We start from the raw sequence: 25,088 nt of genomic DNA on the forward strand, positions 1-25,088 counted from the left end.
CCTCACCAGTAAGCTACCTGGTATAAACCATTCATTTTATACACACACTCACATATATATGTATGTATATATGTATTCATATGTATTAATGATTGTTTATATGTAAAGTGATATATAAAATCAATTTAACATGAAATTGAAGGATCACTCAATATTTTTAGTATCACACAAATGTATTAGCTTCTACAAGGAAAAGGCTGACAGTGACTTCAAAGTTTCATTTTACTAACTATTATGAGCAGTAAACTGAAACTTTGAAGTCACTGTCAATATTTTTTTTGTAAAAATTAATATATATGTATTTAATCTTATTTTTATCATTTAGAATATAAAGCAAGTATATACAGATTAGTTTTGACATAGACTAAAACGAAATAATTAAAGCAAAATTCTTGTCTCTTTTCCAGAAGATAAACAAATAAAATTAGCTTGGTATTTATTGCAGGTAAGTAACAGAAACGAATTTTGCCAGATTTCAATTAAAGTCCTCATGTATTTATTTTTAAAATCAGCGAAGAGAATTTTGGTCAAGAAATTATATTTTAAAGGTCAGCTTACCAAATGGCAACATAAATTCAACCATTGCCAATTGACATTATTCAGGTTTCCATTTATGCTAAATATAATATAATATGTGGGTGCCTATCTGTCTGTCTCTCTTGTACACACACACATACACTCACACATATACTCAGTAGCATCCTTTGATTGTATACCCTTTACCAGTGTTCAGTTTAACCTTTCATTCTTATATTGCTGCTTTATAATCATACTATCTGAGCAAGGAGAGGCCAAATTGTTGCAAATATGAATTGTGCTATTTTGGAATAATCACAAAACTAAATATTGGTATTTCGAATGTATTTAGTGCAAACAATTCAAGAAGTTATCTAAGATAACTGTTACATAATAATACCCATGTTAATCAACATTTCAAAATATTTTGAAACGCATTCAAACTATCAACATTTGGTTTTGCAATTATTCTGATGTATATATCATTCATTCAGACATACATTTACATACATATCTAGACATGCAATTATATTCATGAGAATACATACATAAAACAAAACATACAATTCTGCACATGCAGTGATTCCAAATACTGCACTTATACACAAATACAACAAAAATATCCTGTTGATGATGTTGAAATTTTAATGAAGGAGCCTTGGATCTAGGTTAGAAACTGATACTTTTTCTATTGGCAAGAAATCTTGAAATAAAATTGAATAATGACATACATACGTACATACATTCATACACATATGCATACATACATACCATCATTCAACATCGACTCTTCTACCCTAGCATGGGTTGGATGGAAATTATTGAGGCAGACTTTCTATGGTTGGATGCCGTTCTTGTCATCACCCTTCACCTGTTTCTAAGTAATGTAAGTACTTCCCCATGGCCAGATATCTTTTTCGTGAAAGATTAGAAATGGACATCATTGGTTGAATGATAATGATGCTCATTTTCAAGCATTGCATGATGTCAAGAAACATGCACATGCACACACGGTGCACATGTACGTGTGCGCACACACACACACACACACACACACACACATGTAAGAGGCTTCTTTTGGTTTCAGTCTACCAAATCCACTTACAAGGTGTTGGTTGGCCTGAAGATTAAAGCAGAAGACACTTCTCCAAAGTGCTGCATAGCGGGATTGAACCTGAGACCACAACTAATGAACCAACCAACCAACCATCCAACCAGCCAACCAACCAACCCACTCGACTGGTTAAAGTGTAAGAGAAAAGGCCAGAACAGAATAGGTTTCTTGCTGTAGAGGATCCACATGGTTACTCAAATTTTAGAAGAGAGGTTATGAGTGACCAGGGTGAAGCTGGGAAGAGAGATAAAATAGTAAAGGTGAGGTGTCAGGGCAGACCCTCAAGGCATGAGGTGAGTAGTTGCATGTGGGGACAAGAGAAACGGGAAGAGTGGATGGGAAGAGATTGCAAGGGTGTATAAAAGAGTAAGGGATAGGGGATAAGTGAGAGCATGAAAATTATGAAGAACAAGTGTTGAGGGATGGGTGTGGCTGTGTGGTAAGGAGCTTGTTCCTCAACCACACAGTTCCAGGCTCAGTCCCTCTGCATGGCACCTTAGGCAAGTGTCTTCTACAATAGCATTAGGCTGACCAAAGTTTTGTGAGTGGATTTGATAGATGAAAACTGAAAGAAGTCCGTCATATATTTGTGTGTGTGTGTGTGTGTGTATGAATGTGCTTGTGTCTGTGTCTGTCCCCCACCACCAGCTGAGAACTAGTGTTGGTGTCTTTATGTCACTGTAACTCAGCAGTTTGACAAAGGACACTGATAGAATAAGTACCAGGTTTAACAAAACAAAAAAAAAGTGATGGGGTCAATTCAGTTGATTAAAAATTCTTCAAGGTGGTGCCCCAGCATGGCCGCAGTCTAATGACTGAAACAGGTAAGAGATGAAAGATGATAAAATAAAAACATAAGAAGCTTGTTTCCCAATCACATGGTACTGGGTTCAGTCTCTCTACGTGGCACCTAGAAAAAGTGCCTACTACTCTGGCCTTGGGCTAACCAAAGCCTTGTGAGGAGATTTGGTAGATGGAAACTGAAAGAAGCCACCGTATATATATATATATATATATATATATATATATATACTGCTTGACAACTGGCGTCAGTATGTTTATGTCCCCATAACTTAGCAGTTTGGTATAGAGACTGATAGAATAAGTACCGGGCTTAAAAAAGAAGTACTAGGGTTGATTCATTCATTTGACTAAAAATTCAAGGTGGTGCCCCAGCATGACCACAGTCTAATGACTGAAACAAGTAAAAGATAATAATAGATGTTGATAATGATGATTGTGTGAATGTGTGTGTGTGTGTGTTTGTGTGTGTGTATTTGAGAAGAGGTAAGTTTATTTCGTTCAGGTCCTGGTGGGAAGGAAAAAGACAAACCTTATCACCATTAAATCGCTTCATTAAAGATACTCGAAAGCAATATTCACATCTAGACAGGGTATTAGTGTCCACCGTCAACAACTTGAAGATTGATTTCAGTAATAATATCTACTAATTATCACAGATTCTAATGTAGTATTTACAAAACGACCGTGCTAAATGAAGCCCAATAACATGATATACCAGTTTGCTGTGATAAATTAACTATAATCTCCAATTGATTCATTTGATCCAATACTTAACGAATATAAATGAGAATAATTCCTCTTGTTGTTGATAATTACTCACACCACACAGGGAATATTATGTCACCATAACAACATGAACATTAAACTAGTATTAATGTCTGTGTTGGCATCTGACCAACCTCTTTGTAGACAGGTAGATAGGTAGGTTGTATGGTGATAGCTGATAGGTTTCTAATGATATATAATGCAATGTCTGTTATATAGTTATTATTACCACAAGGTTTTAGGCAGAAGGCAGTGAGCTGGCAGAATCGTTAGCAAGCCAGGCAAAATGTTTAGCAGCATTTTGTCTCTTTAAGTTCTGAGTTCAAATTCCACTGAGGTTGACTTTGTCCTTCATCCTTTTGGGGTTGAAAAATTGAGTACCTGTAGAGCACTAGGATTGATGTAATTAACTTACCCTTCCCCCTGAACTTTCTGGCCTTGTGCTAAAATTTGAAGCTATTATTACCAATAGGTCTAGGGAAGTGAATTTGGCAGAATCAGTAGAGCATCAGAAAAAAATGGCTCATAGTATTTAGTTTTGAAATTTTACATTCAGAGTTCAAATTTTGCTGGCATCAACTTTGCTTTTTATCCTTCTTGGGTTGATGGAATAAGTCCCTATCAAGTACTAGCAGTTGATATAAACAGCTCTTCCTGTCTTGAGCCTCAGTGAGAAACCCTTATTATTGTGAGATCTCATATTTGTTTAGGCAGAAGGACTGAAATTTCAAGAGGAGGGGTTAGTTGATTACTCTGACTTCTGTACTTGATTGGTGATTTATTTTATTGAACCCAGAGAGATGAAAGGCAAAGTTGACATATGAACTCAGAATGTGAATTGCTGGGAGATATACTGCAAAGTATTTTGTCCAATGCTCAGGAGCCAGTTACACAATCACTTACAAAGTTATTACTTCTAGGCTAGGCATGCAACACAGTGTAATTGTGGTAGTTGCTGACTGTAAGGTCAGACCTGATCAGATGATCTCTGATCAAACTAGGTATTCCAGCATCACACATCCCATATTTTTGCATAATGCTGCATTATCTAATGTGTCTATTCCATTTTTTTTTAATGACAAGCTGCATGGTTTGAGGAAAGTTTAAATGCTTTTTCTAACGAGCTGAGTGACCACATAGAGGATTCCTTTCACAGTTACCAGATTATTTTCATTAGAAGTTGCACATAATTTTCAAAAAGATGTGGATTGTATTAAGGAGTTATCCAAAAAGTAAATTTTGTAGGTAAATTAAGTTCAGGAAGCTTATTATCTCTGCTGGCATTAAAGGGCTTATCCTACAAGATAAAGGACAGATTATATGATGCTTGTGTACGAAGTGCATTGCTGCTCAATGCAAGATGTGGATGTTGAGTGAAGGAGACATGCAAAGGCTAGAAAAAAATGAGGTGAACATGCTTCGGCAGATATATGAAAAACAGTATAAATGAACTGAGAGGCACACTGGGTATAAGAAGAATCAGGCATAGCATGCAAGAGAGGAATATGTGTTGGTATGGGCATGTGATGTGAATAAAAGATGGCATCTACATAAGCAAGTACCAAGCACTCAAAGTGAATGGTATTTACGAAAGAGGGCGACTGAAAAAGACTTGAGATGAGGTGGTGAAAAATGATCTTAAGATGTTATATCTGATGAAGGAGATGACAGAGAATTGCATCAACTGGTGATATGAGGTGCTGCAGAAGTTACAACTTTCTGTGTAACCTATTCTCCTAACTGCAGTGCTTATTCTGTACTCTCTTATCTGTTCTACTCACTGTACCATGACAACCATAACTAAGAGAAAAGTACTTGATTCATGCACCACCTATGCTTGACTAATCCTTGTTTCTCCTTCTTGAATTATGATACTTGACTGAGGGGAGTACCTTTCTCTTCTCCCCAAATTACTCACAACCATCTCATCTTTCCTTCACACACTTCTTGACCAACCTATGGATAGGTGAAGTGATACAACTCCACAACATGGCTAGCACTACATTTCCTTCTGTCCTAGTACTCTCTAACTCTCTTACACGTTCCCTTCAATTACCTCCTTTCCTAACAATGTCTCTACTCTCTCTCAACAGTACACCTGTCTAACTCCAACAAGAATTGTCTCAGACTCTGGTGGACTCTCCAATTCATATTAGCATGGTAGACAGGCTGACCCAGTCCATCACAGGGTCCAACTACTTAAACCACCTCATTGCCATTACCATTCTGTAACCCCTTCTCTTTCACACTAACTCTTGACACTACTCTTCTCTTCCTTTTTGTCTGTCACCTCATGCTCCAAACCAACACTATTCCCTCTCTTATTCTCTCTATTACCATTCTCTCACAATAAATCTATTCCTTTCCATCATGGGGTTTCTTGTTTTCGCTTTGTAAGCTGTAAGGTAATCCCAACAGTGCTGGTACCACAAAATGCATTTAGTACACTCAAGGTGACTGGTAATCGATTTGAGAAGCAACAAGGCAAAGCTAAGAGAGCTCTTTAGTCTTACTAATGCCAAAGCAAACTCTATAGTGTTTGGTATTAGGAAGGGTTTCCAGCCATAGAAACTATGTTAAAAATGTACTGAGTGCACCAACTACCACAGGAACAATTTTCAGCTAGTACCTGGAATTTCTCAATTTTCTCAATTTCCTAGATATCCACTCTACTATCAAATGGAATTACGAAATTTATGATCTGATATAGGTTTTTTTTCTGTCCTCTACGATTATATCTGATCTCTTTGTTTCACTTATGTCATCAGTCTCTGTGGAGAAATTCCTAAAAATCCTATAATTGCTCTTCAATAAAACAACCTCTGGCTCATGTCCATACTACTTTGTTCTCACTTCATATCCATAAACTTGGTCAACATCTTGATGTACTCTTTTACCAACACTGTCATGTCTTCATTTATATCCACCTTGTGCCAGCTTACTGCACTCACATAGGAAATGGTTAATATTTGTGTCCCCTTTTCATGCATTCTGCAACTGCTCTCTACCTGTGTTTTATGAATCTTTTTTATATTATTATTATTATTATTATTATTATTATTATTATTATTATTATTATTATTATTAAAAATAGTTTTGGGAAAACAAATATTTTATTTGGAGACATCATATAACAGATGACAATTGAATATCAGGTTAAATCTTGCAAACAATAACTGAAGCAAATAAAATTCTAAGTTGGTGCAGCAATGCCAAAGGTTATACCAGGAAAAAGAGAGACAAACAAGGAGAGTAATTTCTCCTCATAATAATATTGTTTTAATAAATAGTGAGCTCTTCCAGTTATTTTATATAAAATATAGTTTTTTCTGTTGCATATACATACGAGCATACATACACACACACACACACACACACACACACACACACACACACACACACACACACACACACACACACACACACACACATTCTTTCCTGCTTGCAAATGTTAACAGTAGTTGTTTAGTAGAGTTACAGCTACCACCATACCAGATGCACACAATCTAGACTCAAGTTGGATAATTTAATCTGCATTACAGGTGCAGTAATATTTTAGATTAGCAGAGCATGTGTAATTGAAGTAGATGCCTTACAGTTGAATGCCTTCTCCAAGGATAAGGGACTATGGGAAGTAAATGAGAAGAAATATTTGCAACAAAAATGTTGGTATTGAATCAATTTTGAAAGAAAACAAAGAAATAAACAAACAAACAAACTAATAAATAAATAAATGATTTTACTAGAAACTCAGAGAATTCAAGGAGTAAATTACCTGAATATTTGGTTTGGAATGTTTAAAATTGATCTAAATTTAAAATAATTTGATAATTTGGTTTCTAAAATAATTAACATTATTAATTTTGATTTAAAAATGAATCTAGCTGTTTTTTTTTTTTTAGTTTTGTTTTATGAAATAATTTTTTTTTAAATTTGAAAATTATTATTCATTGAATATAATACTGAAAAATATTTTTAGCCAACTTAAATACTGTCATCTTGTTTTTTTTTTGTTTCAAATATATTTTTAGCAAAGAAGTAATAAATAACAAACCAAAAAACAATAAAACCATCACATAATTCTACTTTACATTTCTATCGGCTATGCTTGGAGTGAAGAAGCAAACTTTATAAGTGTGACTAAAAAAAAAAAAAGGAAAAGAAACAAAATAAAACAAAAGAAAATGCTAGTCACATGACTGCATTGAGCAGATGCATGATCAAAATAGAGATTTTTTTTTCTTCTAACATTCCAGGTTTGCATTTTTCATTTATTTTTCATTTTCTCAATACACTTCGCATGTTTATTTTTTTCTTTTGCAGTTGCCTGTAGCTTAGAAAAATCTATCTTATATAATCTCTTCCTATCCTTCTTTTTCCTTATATGTGATATTTCAACAAAACTAAACATTACTTCAAGACATTATGTTAATTTTCTTTTTTCTTTTTATTTTGTTATTTCTAAAATTTTCTCAAGTATTTTTCCTGGATGAAAACTTTCATAATTTTTATGTCTTTTATAGCTAAATATTTGATGCTGATCTCTCTAATAATTAGAGCAAGTTCATACCTAATATTGTTTCATGTTCATTTAACTTAGATTATTGAGCCCCTTCCAAACACATTAAAAAAAAAATATTTCAAGAACTAGTTAATTGTATGTTTTTTGTTTTATGCATGAAATAAATAAATAAAAAAAACAAGAAACCACATTGTAAGCTTGAGTGTTACAGTTGTTGTTGTTAGTTAGCCCCAGGCTAGCTCTGTTCTGATTCTGAAAACCTATGATTAAATACATTCATGCAGTGATCATCCCATTTTTATTTAAAGCATAATGCATCCAAGACTACATTATTCTGAATTCATATTTTCTTCTCTTTTTAAGAGAGTAGAATGTGATAAGAAATTTGGCTGCTATTTCTTGTAGGTTGAGAAACCTCATAGAGGTCCTCTCATTTGTTTGTTGTGAATGGTTTGATAGTATGTAGTTCATTCATTTTACATCCATTTTTCCATGCTAGCAAGAGTTAGATGAATGAATGTGTTACTGAGTCACTGTTTTAACAGGTGGTTGCCCTTCTCGACACTAACCCTTATCTGAAAGAAGCTTATAACACACACACGCACACACATATTTGGCGATGTACTCTGCTTAAGAGGACCTGCCAGGCAAGTGCACCTGTACTGGTGGCATGTAAAAAAAAATCAGCCTTTGAATATTGGGCCTGACAGAGGCAAAGTGGCTGAGTACCTTTCAAGGACCTTTAACTGGGATTGTGTGACTAACATTGAGCAGATTATTTCAATCAGTCTATCACAGGATAAGAACACAAATCTATGAACTAATAATGTCAGTATAATGAATTGATAAAAAGGGGAAAATGAAATTTACAAGGAATTGGTATTTTAACACGAAGAGTAGTGCAGTAATAACCACTTGGTTCTGGGTTTAGTGCCATTGCTTGATACTTTATGCAAGTGTCTTCTACTATAGCCCCTAATTTGAACAAAGTCTTGTGAGTGGATTTGGTAGACAGAAACTGAAAGAAGACTATAGTATATGTGTGTGTGTGTATGTATGTATGTATGTATGTATGTATGTGTGTGTGTTTTGTATGTGTGTGTGTGTGTGTGTGTGTGTGTGTGCATGTGCGTGCTTTTGTGTGTATGAGTTGGTGTCTTCTTGCCTTGACATTGTATGATTGTTGTAAACGAGTGTTACTGTCATGCAAGTGGTGTCCTTTGTTTTCGATCTCCTGTGAAACCATGTCCAGGTATGGAGCAAAATGACCTCACTTGGAAACAGATGAGTGTTAGTGACAGGGGTGGAGTGTATCTGGATGTAGAAAATCTGCATCAACTAGTTCTGTCCAATCCATGTGAGCATCGAAAAGTAGAAGTTAAAACGATGAAGATGATGATGATGATGATGATGGTGGTGGTGATGGTGAATAGTTCACTAAGAAAAAAATATGAAGTCATACCAATCCTATCCACATCTCCAAAGATAGTGAAGGATAGTTAGACTTTTTACTTTAAACCAGAGTATCTTGAGAGGTAGTTTATATGTAAACTGTTTATTTCTCAACAGCAAATAAGAATGAAAGGGGAAGGTTCCAATACACATGATCATAGTAATCATTGCAGTTTACCAGTTTGGCCAAAATATTCATGACACAAGCAACATTTAAAGTATGAAGAAATATAAAACAATAGTATTATGAAATAGTAGTAATAATACTAATGATAGATATAATACTAGATATTATAAAGTAGTAACCGTGTTAGTAGTAGCTTATTCTTTAAAATGAAAAGATGTGTAGGATGAAATGTTGATAAATGAATATGATTGTTTGGAAAGCTGAGATGAAAAGGCATTACACAGAGAATCATAAAAGCATATTACATTTTAGTTGAAACAGCTTCTTATCATTACACGAAATGGATTGGGGTGGGGGGCAGAAGCTGCAGTTTCATCCAAATGTCCAATATAAACAGTGGGAATAGCTGAAATTTATTCTAGCCTCTTTCCATATAAATGTCATTTACAACTGGAAAAACGCTTCAATTGGCTAATGTAATAATTTATTTCTGATAGAGTATGAGCGACAGATACCATTCTCATGGTCGCTATATGGAAAATTGCATTTTATGACAAAACCGTTAATTCTTGTCATGCAATCTAGATTAAATGTTGTCATGCCAAGCTAAAGCTTTAACAGGGTAACAAATATGAGTTCCTCGATACATAGTCCAATGTAAGTAATAATCAGGTATTCTCAGATTCTAATATACCTGAACCATTTTCAGGTAGCATGCTCATTTATCAAAATTTCTTACTTTGTAACTCTAAATTTCTTATGAAACAATGTTCCTAACCCTAATGTCTACTTTGTTATAGAGATAAGTGAAAGCTTCTCATAACCCTAAAAATGTCTCAAGATTAAAAAAAAAAAGACCAACAAACTACAAAAGTTTACCAAAATTAGAATCTACAAAAAATGTGTATTCAGGAATTCTAATGAAGCCTTCTTCTTCCCCAATATTGGTTTAACGTCTATTTGTTTGGCATAGATTTGCCGGGTCATATTGAAAAACACTGTTTGGTGATAAATGGAAAATACTACTGTCAAGAATTATGCTTCTGTACTGGAGAAAGCCCAACAGTTCAAGAGAAATGTTCTGGTTTATTGCTTATCTTTTGTTTGTAGACATTTTATTACTCTTGGTAGAAGAAGAATGTTTATTACTTACAAAATCTTTATGGACAGCCACATTCATGGATATGCTTCCCTGATGGCCGTCTTTCATAGCAGTCTCTAAATTCTTCACCTGTAAAAGAGTAAAATGTTCTACTTTAACAGGAATTGAAATAAATGAAGAAATAAAACTAACATAATGAAGATAAACAAAAGAGACAAAAAGAATTTTAAGTTCATCTTAATGATATATATAGGTACAGTCTGAAAAATTGAAATGACATGGCCATAGCAAAGTAATACTGCTGAGGTATTCACATAGCGTGTGTGTGTATAAATACATATATTTACATATACAAACATACATACATGCTCAAAAAATACATAAACGTAAGTGATTTAGCTGAAAGACAAATTAAAGAAATTGCTGGACAAATAGTTTCAGTTTTGATATACCAACTCTGAAAGATCACCTTTTAAACATATCTAAGAAAAATAAACTTGTAATATGGAAATTAATTAGTTAATTAATTAATAAGATTGGAATGCAGCAATGCATCACTTAGCAAAGTTGCACTTGATGATCACACTTTAATGATGTATAGCTTGTTTATAATTATAAAAATGGATACTTGATCATCTCTAATAATAGGCACAGGTGTGGTGGTGTCATAAGATGCTTGCCTCCCAACTGCATTGTTCTAGGTTCAGTCCCACTGTGTGGCACTTTGGGCAAGTGTCTTCTACTATAACCTTGGGCTGACCAAAACCTTGAGAGTGGATTTGGTAGACAGAAACTGAAAGAAGCCCATCATATATTGTATACATATATATACACATATGTGTGTGTGTGTTTGTCCCTCAGCACAGATTGACAACTGGTGCTGGTGTGTTTATGTCCCTGTAACTTAGTGGTTTGGCAAAAGAGTCTGATAGAATAAGTACCAGGCTTAAAAAAATAATGATCCATTTGACTAATAAATGAACACTATGACACCATCAACTTCTTTTTCATCGTCATCGTCGTCATCGTCATCATCATCATCATCATCATCATTGTCTAAACCCATATTATGCAAAAATATGTACATATGTTTGTGTTGTCGCGTTTGTCTTCCAGCTTCACTGCCTGACAACGAGTGTTTGTTGGTCGCAGTCTAATGACTAAAACAAGTAAATGATAAAAAGATAAATGATTGCTTTAAAAGTTTAATCACTTCAGTGTACCTCAACAATGTGTATATGAGCATTTGGTTATTTATTCAATCACTCAATTTGCATTATGAGGTCGTGTGTGAATACTTTATTTACATACTCTCCAGTACTCTTTCATCTTAAAACTTTCTGATTGGTGCTATTAATTTAGATAATGTCTAACTAGATCACACATAGTTTAACACAACATTACTCCTGAAAACAATTACCAAGTGGCTAACTATAAATCTAGCTCAATTTTAAAATAATGTAGTGCATTCTGTCTAGTTTTTATTGTCTAGTTCTGTCATTTTAATTACAGGACATAATCACACCACTTAGTAAAATAACTGGCAAAATTAAAAACTAACCAATTTGGCAATATTGGAATAGCCATTACAGTAGTTGCAAACATAACGGCTATTTATAAAACTATTTCTAAATAACTTTATCTCTCACTTAACGACTGGACATCAGGAACCATCTGAATTGTTAAGGTATTCATGTAGATAACGGAATTTTTTTCAAAAAAATCCACTTTTCACAAGTGAGGTTTCAATCTTATAAGTTTCCTTTTGTTTAAACTCTTTTGATATCAACCCACCAGAGACTATACTTATTTTGAATGTTCCAAACACCTGTTTAATAAAGTCTTTCTTGTTTTAAAAATTAATTGGAAAAAGCAGTGTCATGAAAAAGTCACTGGTGCTGGTGCCATGTAAAAAGCATCTGTGATATTGTCACATTAGGAAGGGCATTCAGCTGTAGAAACCTTGCCAAAATAAACAACTGGAACCTGATACAAAGCGTACAGGTTGCTTTTTATATGGTACCACAGGTACCAACAACAGTGCTTTTACATGGCACCAGAATAACTGGTCTTTCTGTTGGATTCACACTGGTAAGACTCTCTTTTCTCCATGCATTCTCCACATTTAACAACTTTTCATAGCAGCACTTCCATGCCTTTTTCTTTTCAGAATCTCTAAGTGAAAGTAAACCAATAACCATCCATACCCATTTCACATCCACAATGTCTTGATTCTCTCTGGTACACTGTCCTGTTATCTGGACTATATGTTCTGGGTTGCCTATTTTTACTGTAGTTGGGTTGCCTGTTTTGGGTTGCCTATTTTTACTGCCTATTTTTACTGTAGTGTACCCCTTATCTTGTTTATAACAATTTACATAAAACCTTCATTTATTTTCTATGGTGGACCCCTGTAGTCAATAAAGAAGTCATTATTAAAATTTGATAGTTTTCATCCGTCGTATATTGTAGCAAAAGAAATTATTATTAATACTATTGTTGTTGTTGATGATGTTGTTAACATTATGACTATTATTTTCTTCTCTTTTAAAAATTACTATTAAGTGCAGATTTGAAAAGCAGTCATGTCTTACCATCAGCTATTAATTTACCAATTTATTGATTAATGAAGGTGATGTAAATGATGGATATTGGAATGCCAGACTCAATGCATTATTGTATTTAGTTCCTTGATGTTTGGTTCTGAGTTTAAAAATCATTGAAGTCAAATTTGAAATTCATTCCACCAGAATCCATAATACATGTACCAACAATATACTGAGGTTGATTTTATCTCTTCCCTCACAGCAATTAGTATTGTTTTTTTTTTTTTAAAAGTTAGAAATCAATATATTGGTTTTAAGAAATCATGTTATTGATTTAAATGCAGAATCTAATTAATTGAAAAAACTAGAAAGTTTCATTAAATATATATTACTAATCATGACTAGATAAGATCTTTTATATGTATGTATGTATGCATGTGTGTGTGTATGTATGTATGTATGTATGTATATATGCATGTATATATATATGTATATATATATATGTATATATATATATATGTATATATATATATTTGTATATATATATATATGTATATATATATATATGTATATATATATATATATATATATATATATATATATATATATATATATATATATACTTAAACTAAATACAGAACACTTGTTTTGCAGCCAAAATTACTAATATACAGTGTGTGTTGAATATTTGTGTACAGAGTTTAGTGAGCGGTAAATAAAAGACAATGTAATGTGTAATGTAACATAGCATGTAGCGAACTGTAACTTTCTCATTTCCCTTTCAGACACATCAACACCATCAACATGCTAGGTTCCAGTGAAAAAGCATGCTGTTCTCATGGTGCTGGTATCTTGAAAGTAGGAATGCAATTTATCCTACATTGTCAAATGGCTTCATTGTTTACTGAATGGACACTATGAAGCCATCAAGCATCTTTGTCATCATCATCATCATCATCATCATCATCATCATCATCATCATTGTCTAAACCTATATCATGCAAAAGTATGTATATGTGTTTGTGTTGTCATATTTGTCTTTCAGCTTCACCACCTGACAACCAGCGTTTGGTGGTTTATGTCCCAAAACTTAGTGGTTTAGAAAAAAGAAACTGATAGAATAAGTACTAGACAGACAAAAAGAATATGGAAAGGGGTTGATTTATTTAAACCCTTCAAGATGGTGCCCAGCATTGACACAGCCCAGTGACTGAAACATGTAAAAAAAGTAAAAGCATAATGCACACACACACACACACACACACATACACATGCCTTTTTTTACTCTCTCACCAATCTTGGTCCTCCTGATGAATTTCTCTCTCTTTCTCTTTCTTTCCCTCCATTATGGTCTTCATATGTTACCTAAGCAACTGTACATGCCCTACGACTTTGAGTAACCACTATACTTATACACCTATCTCCCTCTCTCTCCCTCTCTCTCCCTCTCTCTCCCTCAACTATCAATTTCTGACCTTTTTGTTGTCATTGGTCCCTCTTATGATCCCTTCCTCAGTCTACAGTACTCTAGTGTTGGGAATCACAAGAAAATGCACCAAGTACCTTCTGTAAAGTGATTGGCATTAGGAAAGTCATCCAGCTATGAAAATGACAGGTCTGTATGAGTCTTTATGAGCAAATCAGACAAATGTCTTTTAGTACAGCTCCAGGCCAACCAACTAAAGCCTTGTAAGTGGATTTGGTAGATGGAAACTGAAAGTAGACTGTAGTATAACATCATCTTCATTGTTGTCATCATTGTCATCAATATAAACTTGTATGTATCAGACGAAATTTATTGAGGAAAATTTTCTATGGTTGGCTGCCTTTCCTGTCACTAACCTTCACCTGTTTCCAAATGAAGTAATATTTCCCAGTAGCCAAACTTGTTCTCACAGAATATTGAAAAGGAGTGACAGCACATGTATGACAGTGACAACTGTTTTACAAGGAAACATAAACATACCCTTCCACACACACACACACATATGTGAGGGTGCATGGCTTAATGGTTAGGCTGTTACACTTGCGATCTAGTGATTGTGATTTCAATTCCTAGACTGGGTGGTGCATTGTATTCTTGAGCAAGTTTGTAAAAACAGAAAGTTTTTACCATAAAACCAAATCTTGGTATCAAAAGAATTGACATCTACTTAAAAGGAGTGAAAGGGCATTGCCCATTTGTTGTGATATGAAAGAATATTAAAGAACTTTGAACTGATCCAGAATACAAAATAAAAGTCAATAAAGATGTACTGATTTCTCTTCTCCATTTAACACACCAAGTGAAATACATGAAATGGCTGACTTATTTCATATTTTATTATATACAAATATCTAAAATGTGTGTATAATTAAATTGGGGTTAAGGCAATGGGTATGATCAGAGTCACCATTATGGTAGTTCTCTTTGTTTAGACTAAGCTTCCATATAGAATTATAAGAGCAAGTGCAATATTTTAAAATGCTATCAAAGATACTTTTAGTGATAATATTGATGGAACACAATTGGTACACTATCATTAGATCTAGAGCATTGATTTCAAAAAAAGATTGGCGATATTGTGGATGATGATAAATGTGGTTAATATGTATGTGCGTGTATTTTTCTTTTAACATAACAGGAATGTCGTTTCCTAGGATTTTGTATATCTGCAACTAGGACAATACTGGATAAATACAGAATATTGAATGGCATAGTGGAGTATAGATATTATGAAATAACACTGAAGAACATAGAAGACTAAATGATATATTAGCATACTGAAATTGATTTTTAAAACATGCAATCAATGCTAAATAGAAAGAAAAAACCCAGGAAATTATGTCAACTGAATTATTAAATATATTTAAATAGCGACTGTTTATTAATCACTTATTTCATATGAGCAAGTGTTTAGCTAATGTTTTGTAATAAATAGTAAAATGAAACAAACACTATATAGTTAATGTTTGATGAAACATTTCAACAATAAGACAATTTTTATGGTCTCTCAATTTTTATATTATTGAAACTAGGAAGATGAGTGAAATAAAATTTCAACAGTCACTGATGCAAAAAAAAAAAAAAAATAATAATAATAAAAGAGGAAAAAAAATTGAAACTGAAATATTTTTCCCATCAAGCAATATAATCAGGTTAATAAATGATTTTAACATCTCTGCTTTTGAATAGCTGATAAAAATCATTAAACTGTCTCAATCAGATATTTTCCCATGAACATAGCTCGGAAATATTATATATTTTTTGGAAATGGAGAGTAATTAGTGAGAAGGTAAAAAAAAGAAAAGAAAGAGTAAATTTACGTTTTTAATGAACTTCACCTCATATTAAATTACAGTAGAAATCTTATGATGAGCATTAACACTGCAGTGATTCTATCTCCAGTTTATAGTAGAGTCTTTATGGTAAGTATAAAAGATTCTATCTTCCACAACAAAGACCTTGTAATGGTTATGATGCATAAATTCCTATTTTATGTCTAAGTTCAGTTTTGATCAAATATTTGGCACTTAGATTTCATCAGGGACTTCATGATGTATTATGGCAAAAAGGAATTCTAAAATTTTATGGGAGATATTTCTATTTTAAATTCAGTAAAATAAATAAATAGAAAGAGCTAGTTCAGTGAAATCAATGTTTAGCAACACCCTCATATATCTACCACAAGCCCTGCCCTGAGCCTCTCCTACATTTCTCCCCACCATTTGCTACAGTCACCTCAATCCTGCTCACTCACTCAGTCCAAACCTCTGTATCACCTCACCTATTCTCACTTCACCAACGTTCCTCATATCCTGACACATCTTCACTACCATCACTCTCACTATTGCTCTCTTTATCTTACTCTCTAACCCACTCTCCTTCCTTTTCCAACTGGAGCATCCATGTATCTACACTTTGGCAAGACACCCTTATCTGTCCCCACTTTACCTTGAATCTCTCAACCATCACAAAGCCACACCCATTCAATACTACTCCCCACTCCCAGTCAAAGAATTTTTGCCTTGCAAGGTACTTGGTGACCCTATTAGCACTGGTGCCACATAAAAAGACACTAGTGCTGGTGCCATGTAAAAAAGCACCCAGTACACTCTGCAAGTGGTGGAAATTATGAAGGGTATCCAGCTGTAGAAACCATGCCAAACAGACAATGTAGCCTGGTGCCAGCTCCTGTCAAACTGTCCAAACCATGCCAGCATGGAAAATGAATGGCAGATTGATGTGTCACGAGTTGGAGAAGATAGAGGGATGCAGAAAAGAGCAGTAGGATAATAATGATGATGTAGTTGACAGGAGTGGGGAGAGGACAGGAAAGAGAGATGATGTGGGTAGTCTGCAGGAGTCAAGCAGAGAGGGAATAACTATAATATGTGGGTGGGAGCACATTATATATTACACTCTCAAAACTGTTTCACAGAGGAGGGTGGGTCTTTTTTGAGAACCTCATATTACCAAATATCCTATATCCTTTCTCTTCCCCTCCTTGAGGCTCACGGTCTAGAGGTCAGCCTATGGCTTATAATGGTTTTAAGTTATACATATTTAAAGAACAAGTTAGTTTTTGTTTATTTTGCTTAAGGAATGGCAGTTATATTTGAGACTTTTTACAAACTGAAATGAAATATGTTTTATATCATCATCGTCATCATCATCATCATCATCATCATCATCATTGTTTAACGTCTGCCATCCATGTTGGCATGGGTAGGACTGTTTGACAAGAGCCAGCCACGTAAAAGCCTGCACCAGACTTCTGTAACCGTTTTGGCAGGAGTTTTACAGCTGGATGCCCTTCCTAACACCAACCACTCAGCAGAGTGGACTTAGTGCTTTTTACATGGCACAAACACAGGTAAGGCCAGTTTTGGTGTGGTTTTTACAGCTAGAATCCCTTCTAAATGCCAACCACTTTATAGTGTGGACTGAGTGCTTTTAAGTAGCACCTGCACTGACAGAGTCACCAAGTATTTCCAAGACAAAAAAAATCTCTTTTGAGATGGGAGGGGGCATCGGAGGAGGTGATCTTGTGTAGGATGATGAAAGGTTATAATGAGACAGACAGAAAAATGTGTCTTGCTGTAGAGAAGGTACAAGGTTAGCCAGCAGGGGGGTGGAGGGAAAGAGAGAGATCAGGAACAGGTGCGCTGCCGCAAAGGAAATACACGGTTACCCAACCTGAGGGAAGTGCAGGTGAAAGGGAGAGTGGGAGACAGCAGAATAGAGACAGCAGTAAAGTACCAGGCATACTCACAAAGGATAAGGATCAGAATATATATTTCTTTATTGCCTACAGGGGGCTAAACATAGAGGGGACAAACAAAGACAGACAAAGGGATTAAGTCGATTACATTGACCCCAGTGCATAACTGGTACTTATTTAATCGACCCCGAGGTTCTCAAAATTGACCTTGGTGGAATTTGAACTCAGAACATAATGGCAGACGAAATACCGCTAATCATTTCGGCCAGCACGCTAACGATTCTGACAGCTTGCTGCTCTCAGAATATAGGGATCAGAATATAAATGGGATGGTTGAGTAAAGGAAGAGAGAGATATAAATGGTGGCAAGTGCCAGGGCATATTCTTGAGGTTCAAATGTCATGTTATAAGTGGCAGGATATTGCAAAGGAAGCGTGATTAAAGAGTGTGGAAGGGAGGGGAGTAAGTGGTAAAATCCTGGGTATATATAGAGTTGGGGGGGGGGCTACTGAATAGCAATGATATGGAGGGACAGGTCCGTGAAGACAGGATTGGGGAGTGAGAGCAAGGCATAGTGTATGAAGGAGGAAATAAGAGGAAGAGAAGAGATGTAGAGATGTTGATTGATTTGTTGGGTGAATGAAAAGTCTTCTTGTTACATGTGGGTGGAACACACAGGTTGGGAGCTAGCAGAGAGCAATGATACAGTGAGACAGGGCATGTGGGTGGAACACACAGGTTGGGAGCTAGCAGAGAGCAATGATACAGTGGCACAGGGCAAAGAGGACAGGATTGGGGAATGGGAAGTAAGCATGGTGCATGGAGTAGAAATGTGAGGAAGAGAAGAGATGTAGAAATGTAGTTTGGTTTGTTGTGGTTGGGTGTGTGAGAAGCTTTCTTGTTAAGTGTGGGTGGGACACACAGCGCTTCTAGAACTCAGTTTCACCGACATGGGTGAGTCTTCTCAAGAACTTCATATCGCCAGACATCTCGGACTCTTCTCATTTTCTCCATGAAGCCCAACATCCTGAGATCAGTCCTTACCACTTCATCCCCTGTCTTCCTGGGTCTCCCTCTTTCATGGGTACCATCCACTTTTAGTGATCAGCACTTCTTTATGAAGCTGTCCTCATTCATACACTTCAAATGTCCAAACCAACATAGTCTTCTCTCTTGCATACTACATTTAATCTCTCTTATCCCCAGCTTTTCTCTCATATTAATTGTTTCCATGCTTGTCAAGAATCAATAAGTTAATAAGTTTTAGAATACTGAAATAATAAAAAGGATTTGATAAGGAAAAGAAGTAGCTTAACATTTTGAAGCTTTTTGTAGTGTCGAAAACTCAGGGTCCAAATAATTGAAGGGTACCTGTTTTACAGTTAGATTACTTGATGGAAGTAAAGAAATCTGCTTCTCTTAAAAACATAATATAAAATGCTAGAAATAAAATCAAAATCAAACCACACAAGAAATAGTAAAAGTGTTACCAAGACAACTAACACTGAGATCATGAATACCTCTTTTCTTTTATTTGCTTTTTCTGCTGCTACAACCACTTCTGAGCATTTGAACAAACAAGCTGTGTAGCATCACTTTCCAAACCAAGCAGATGTATTCATTTAGCATCTTTTCAGCATCTCCAATATGTTTCACCATTATAGGTCTTACACCAAACACTTTTTCTAAATCCTTCATCTCCAGAACTGCAGCCTTCTGGAATTCACCCTTCCTACCCATATCTTCCTCTGCAAACATGGGTAAATTTCAAAACAAACATCTACCACATCATTCTAGCTAGTCTGAGTGGGCCTATAAAGGCCACGGGCACTTCTCTGCTTCTTTAATAAATGAATAAATGAATGAATAAATAAATAAAAAGAATATAAATAAAATATACTTACCACACTAACATTTGACGTAAGTTCAACCTCAGTGAGGTCAACACTGTTATAATTGGTTTTGGGACGACCATTATCCTATAAAATAATTAATAAATTCTTAGGTTGTGATATCAGGAACAGTCCGAATAGAGTAAGTCATTAAAATACAATACAAAGATTGGGTATTATTTAACTCAGTATCAAAAATAATAATGTAAAAATACAAATAAATTTAAGAGATTTTTGATGCCCACAAACCATAAAGTCAATACGATGTAACTTCTATTTGTAGTACATATATTATTTGCAGTTGTATCATCTTAAAATTTGGTTAATCTGTTGTTTGAATTCCACTGTTTTAAAAATAATATCCGAAACTAGAATGTTACTCATCAGCTGATGCGTAACTATGAAAGTATACTTTTTCTGCTACAGATAATATTCTGGAAGTATTGCATACTGAGCTGCCCCAGTGATTGCGAACCTTGTAATAGAACTTAAAATATACCAATCATCACTATAAAAATATGGCACTTCATTTCATTACTATTTAAAGGAGAACTGGAAGAGGTATTTGGATGATTGTGTTATACTTTAGAAAGATAGCATGGACAAACTCCTCAATTTCAAAATAATGCTCAACAATATCAATAGCAACATACAGTTCATCATGGAACACAGCAATAAACAACTCCCTTTTCTTGACATCCTAATTAAAATAGTCAATAACCACATAGAAACAGACAGCTATAAACCCACAGATTCAAAACAATACCTATTATTCAACTCATGCCACCCCAAACACATAAGAATTAATATACCTATTAATCTAGTGAAAAGAACCTGTACCATAGTTTCGGACACTTACACTCGTGAACAAAGACTCCTTGAACTCAGATTAATACGAATCAAAACACATTACCCAATATCATTAACAATGATGGCATTAAACGAGCTTAGGAAATAGACATATGAACATTAAGGGAAGTCAACCAAAATACTACACCAGACTTAAAAATACTCCCATACATCTCCACACATAACCCTAGAAACAATGAACTCTGAGGACTCTAGTTTAGTGTCAGTCATGTTTAGAGGAAAGTGAGGCATGGTGGTGTTTTCTACTGCTTGACTTTTCCTTTACTGTGAAAAAGACAAATTTGACATGGCTCTGCTGAAGGATGCTCTGAAGGTCTTCATTTATGGAATTGATGCAGGTTTGGTACGTGGTGTGTACACAGTCAGTAAGTTAGGGAGGAAGTAAAAAGCAAGATCCCCAAAGTCTTTCAACAAAAAATCAGTCAATAAGAAAGTTCAAGATAGATAAGACCTCATTTGTCATGAGGTTTTATTTACTTACAAATGGTCTGAATTCTGGATGGAATAAAACATAGCCTTTTTTAGTTATTGCAAAGGCATAACCATGTACTCCCAACTGTAAAAAAAAAAAAAGAAAAAAAAAGAAAAGAAAAGAAAACAAAAGTTAAAATGGAAAACTTGTTCATTAAGGTTAAGGTTTCCAAAATATATAAATAAAAACAATTTTTAATCAATGAAATTTCAACAAATATGGACTTTCATGCTTTTTTTTTATTAGTTTTATAAAAATATATATGTGCTTTTGTGACAGTAATAATTAGTATGAATGTACTATATATAGAACACTCACTCACTATTAATGACTAATGTAATTAAAGAAGTATGATAATGTGTGTAGAATGCTAGTTATATACTGCAGTAATAATTAGTGTTATCGTCACCATCTAATGTCCATTTTCCATGTTGCTATGGGTTGGATAGTTCAACCAGAACTGGCAAGCTGTGCTAAGCTGCAATGTCTGCTTTGCGTGGTGGCTGTAACTGGATGCCCTTCCTAATGCCAACTACATTGCAGAGGGTACCGTGTGGTTTTTATATTGCACGAGCACCAATAGAGCCACTAAGTAACTTGCAAGAAGAGATCCCTCAGCTGAGTGGGTAGAGCAGTAATATATAATAGTTATGTTAATAGTAGATCAGCACTTCTTAAATTATGGGTTGTGACCCCAAATGGGTCACGAAAGTTCTTGAATTTCAGTTTATATGTTATTTCACAAATGCATATTTACTACATGGGGTCATGAAAAATCTCATGATGAACACTGGGGTCATGAATGAAAAGAGATTAAGAAGTGCTGTTATAGATGAAGCTGGAATGTAATGCAAAAAGCACATCATTTGTGCATAACTACATATCGTCTTCTTCTTCTTCTTCTTCTTCGTTTAACGTCCGCTTTCCATGCTGGCATGGGTTGGACGATTTGACTGTGGACTGGTGGACCAGGAGGCGACACCAAGCTCCAATCTGATTTGGCAGAGTTTCTACAGCTGGATGCCCTTCCTAACGGGGGATCCTTTTCATCATAGAAGTACATTCTTGAAAACATTGCTGAATGTTAGAATTCTATAATGCGAAACCCATTTTCCCATATTATGTTTCTCTTTTTTTTTTTTATTGAAAAGCAATCTTAATCTGCTGCCCAGCTTAACCAATTAGTTACCTGTTTTTGTTTCAATTAATTTTGAGAATATTGAAGAATTTAGTAAAATAACTTTCTCATTGTTAGTGTTCAACACATATATTGACATGAAATATTAATGGAAAGTTTTAATTTCGATCATTTTAAAACAGGAAGTTTGCATCATAGAAGGACAGTCTCAGGCAGATTGATATCAAAAAGGTTAACACTACCATTTGGCCCTTGGGTGCCTTTAATAGACAGAATCCATTTTGTAAGAAAAATTCAGACAAGGTTGGCACTCTGAAGATAACTTCTAATTATCTTGGAGGCCTTGAGAAAGGCCATGAATGTTGATTTTCTTCCTTTGACTTAGCCAGAAATATTTTTTTATTTAATTAAAAACTCTGACTATTCCATAAATGATTATTTTTTAATTAAAAAAAAAATGCTTATTGAGCTTTTTTAACTGTTGCCATCAAACATTAAGAGTGGAATATAAAAAAAAGTCTGCAGTTGCATGGCAGAAAAGCATTAAAAAATAAAAGAATTTATCAAGAACTCTCTTTAGAAACATTATGTAGGAAGGAGATTTGTGATGTAGAAGAGATATTTAAGAAAGTATTTTCACTTACCTGATACTTCGGTATCAAGCTAATAATTTGATCAATAGGGACATCTGTTCCAACGACACCTAACAATTTATAGGCATTGTCCTATGCAAAAAAAGAAAAAAGAAAAAATAATAATAATAATAATGTTCATCAGCTCTGCTACAACCCAGATACAGATCATTATTTTAATAATATTGAAGATGCAGTAGCTCAATATGAGAACAACTTCAATATACTGGCTGAATTCTTTAGTCATGTTTGCTCTACAGTATATGGAGAAGAGGAAGGGAGAGGGGAGAGAGAGAGAGGGGAGAGAGAGAGAGAGAGAGAGAGAGAGAGAGAGAGAGAGAGAGAGAGAGAGAGAGAGAGAGAGAGAGAGAGAGAGAGAGAGAAAGAGAGAGAGAAATTCACATAAGATAAAGTTGATAGAAGAACACTGAAATTGACAAGCAGTGGTAGGGGGATGGTAAAGATGATAGAAACTGCAGAGTTGATAAATGCCAAATATAACAAATGGTTACACATATACATATCTACAGTTTAAGTAGAAGGATAAACCTAGCAAAAACTTGGTAAAGTGATGTAAAGAAGCAGCAGGTTTACATAACCATGTATGTGTGTGTGTGTGTATATATATATATATATATATATATATATATGTGGTGTGTATGCATATGCATGTATGTAGATTTATATATATATTTATATATAGTATTTACTACAAATTGTGACTTATTACCCATGGTGGCAAAAGTATACTTCCAAATTTACCCATCAGATGACAGAAAATACTCTAGTTATGTTATACTCTACATACAGATCACTACCTTGATAATATTAAAGAAGTAATATTATGTTATCATCTATTCTGCTATGGTCGATTTTGCCTTTCATCTTTTCAGAGTTGATAAATTAAGTACCAGTTGCATACTGGGGTTGATCTAATCGACTGGCCCCCTCTCCCAAAATTTCAGGCTTTGTGCCAAGAGTGGAAAAAAATATTATGTTATAATCTAGATGTAGATTGCTACTTTAACAAAATAATCTCGATATAAATTTTTACATTAGTAATATTAAAGATGAAACCATACATTATAACCTAGATAGAGATCACTTCTTTAATGATATAATCTGTTATGGATTGCTACTTTAACAATATAAAAAAGAAATGTAATATGTTATCATCTAAATACAGATTACTACATTAATGATATAATCTAGATACAAACCATTATGGTAATAGTATTAGAAATGTAACATTTTGTTATAATCTAGATAGAGATCAATACTTTAATGAAATAATCTAGATACAAATCATTACATTGATAATATTAAAGATGTATTATGTTATAATGTATACATTACTGCTATGAAATATATTTTGTTTAGACTAAGTATAACCAGGGGGAATTATTTAAAGAACCACACCAGAAGTAGGGATTCTTTTCATACTTTTTATGAATGTAGAATCAATCTGCTTGACCTCACTGAGCTGGCAGAATCTTTAGATCATTGGGAAAAATGCTTTATGGAAATTCACTGCTGTTATCTATTTGGAACTTGGTGTAATTAGTTCTCAGAGCTTGTTTCTGGGTGCTGCATATTAGTGCTTCAGTGCATCCTTTCAGATCCCTTTTTCTCAGCCATCACCAGGTGTTGGTCTTGTCTTTCCCTTCAATTTCTCTGAAGTACTGCCTATGCATTGTTTTCACTTTCCAGTTGTCTATTCTTAGTTCTCCATCTTGTTTCTTAAACGTTTTTTGGGTGTGTCACATTTTCAATGGACATCGTGTTATTATTTCTAACAGCAACAAGCAAGTATTCACCCTGCTGTTTGATGTACCATCCCAGACTGTTCGTCTCATTGGCAACACAGATCTTGCATCCTATGAGGCCTCTTCCTCCTTTGTTCCTAGACACATACAGTCTATCAATATCACT

At 34.5% G+C, this 25,088-nt stretch overlaps 1 protein-coding gene across 3 annotated transcripts in view; it reads right to left on the reverse strand.

Moving 5' to 3' along the window:
* LOC106867600 (voltage-dependent calcium channel subunit alpha-2/delta-3) overlaps positions 1-25,088 on the reverse strand; it is a 669,388-nt gene that overhangs the window by 74,852 nt on the left and 569,448 nt on the right. For all 3 annotated transcript variants that reach the window (XM_089349471.1, XM_089349470.1, XM_089349472.1), the window contains 4 exons: positions 23,169-23,249; positions 21,396-21,470; positions 20,057-20,131; positions 10,454-10,531 (listed from right to left, as the gene is read on the reverse strand). In XM_089349471.1, the coding sequence (XP_089205597.1) occupies positions 10,454-10,531; positions 20,057-20,131; positions 21,396-21,470; positions 23,169-23,249 (309 nt within the window). The remainder of the gene's footprint in view (positions 1-10,453; positions 10,532-20,056; positions 20,132-21,395; positions 21,471-23,168; positions 23,250-25,088) is intronic.

The sequence above is a fragment of the Octopus bimaculoides genome, chromosome 3 (assembly GCF_046866305.1).
Source record: "Octopus bimaculoides isolate indiv1 chromosome 3, ASM4686630v1, whole genome shotgun sequence".
Classification (NCBI taxonomy): Eukaryota; Metazoa; Mollusca; class Cephalopoda; order Octopoda; family Octopodidae; genus Octopus; species Octopus bimaculoides.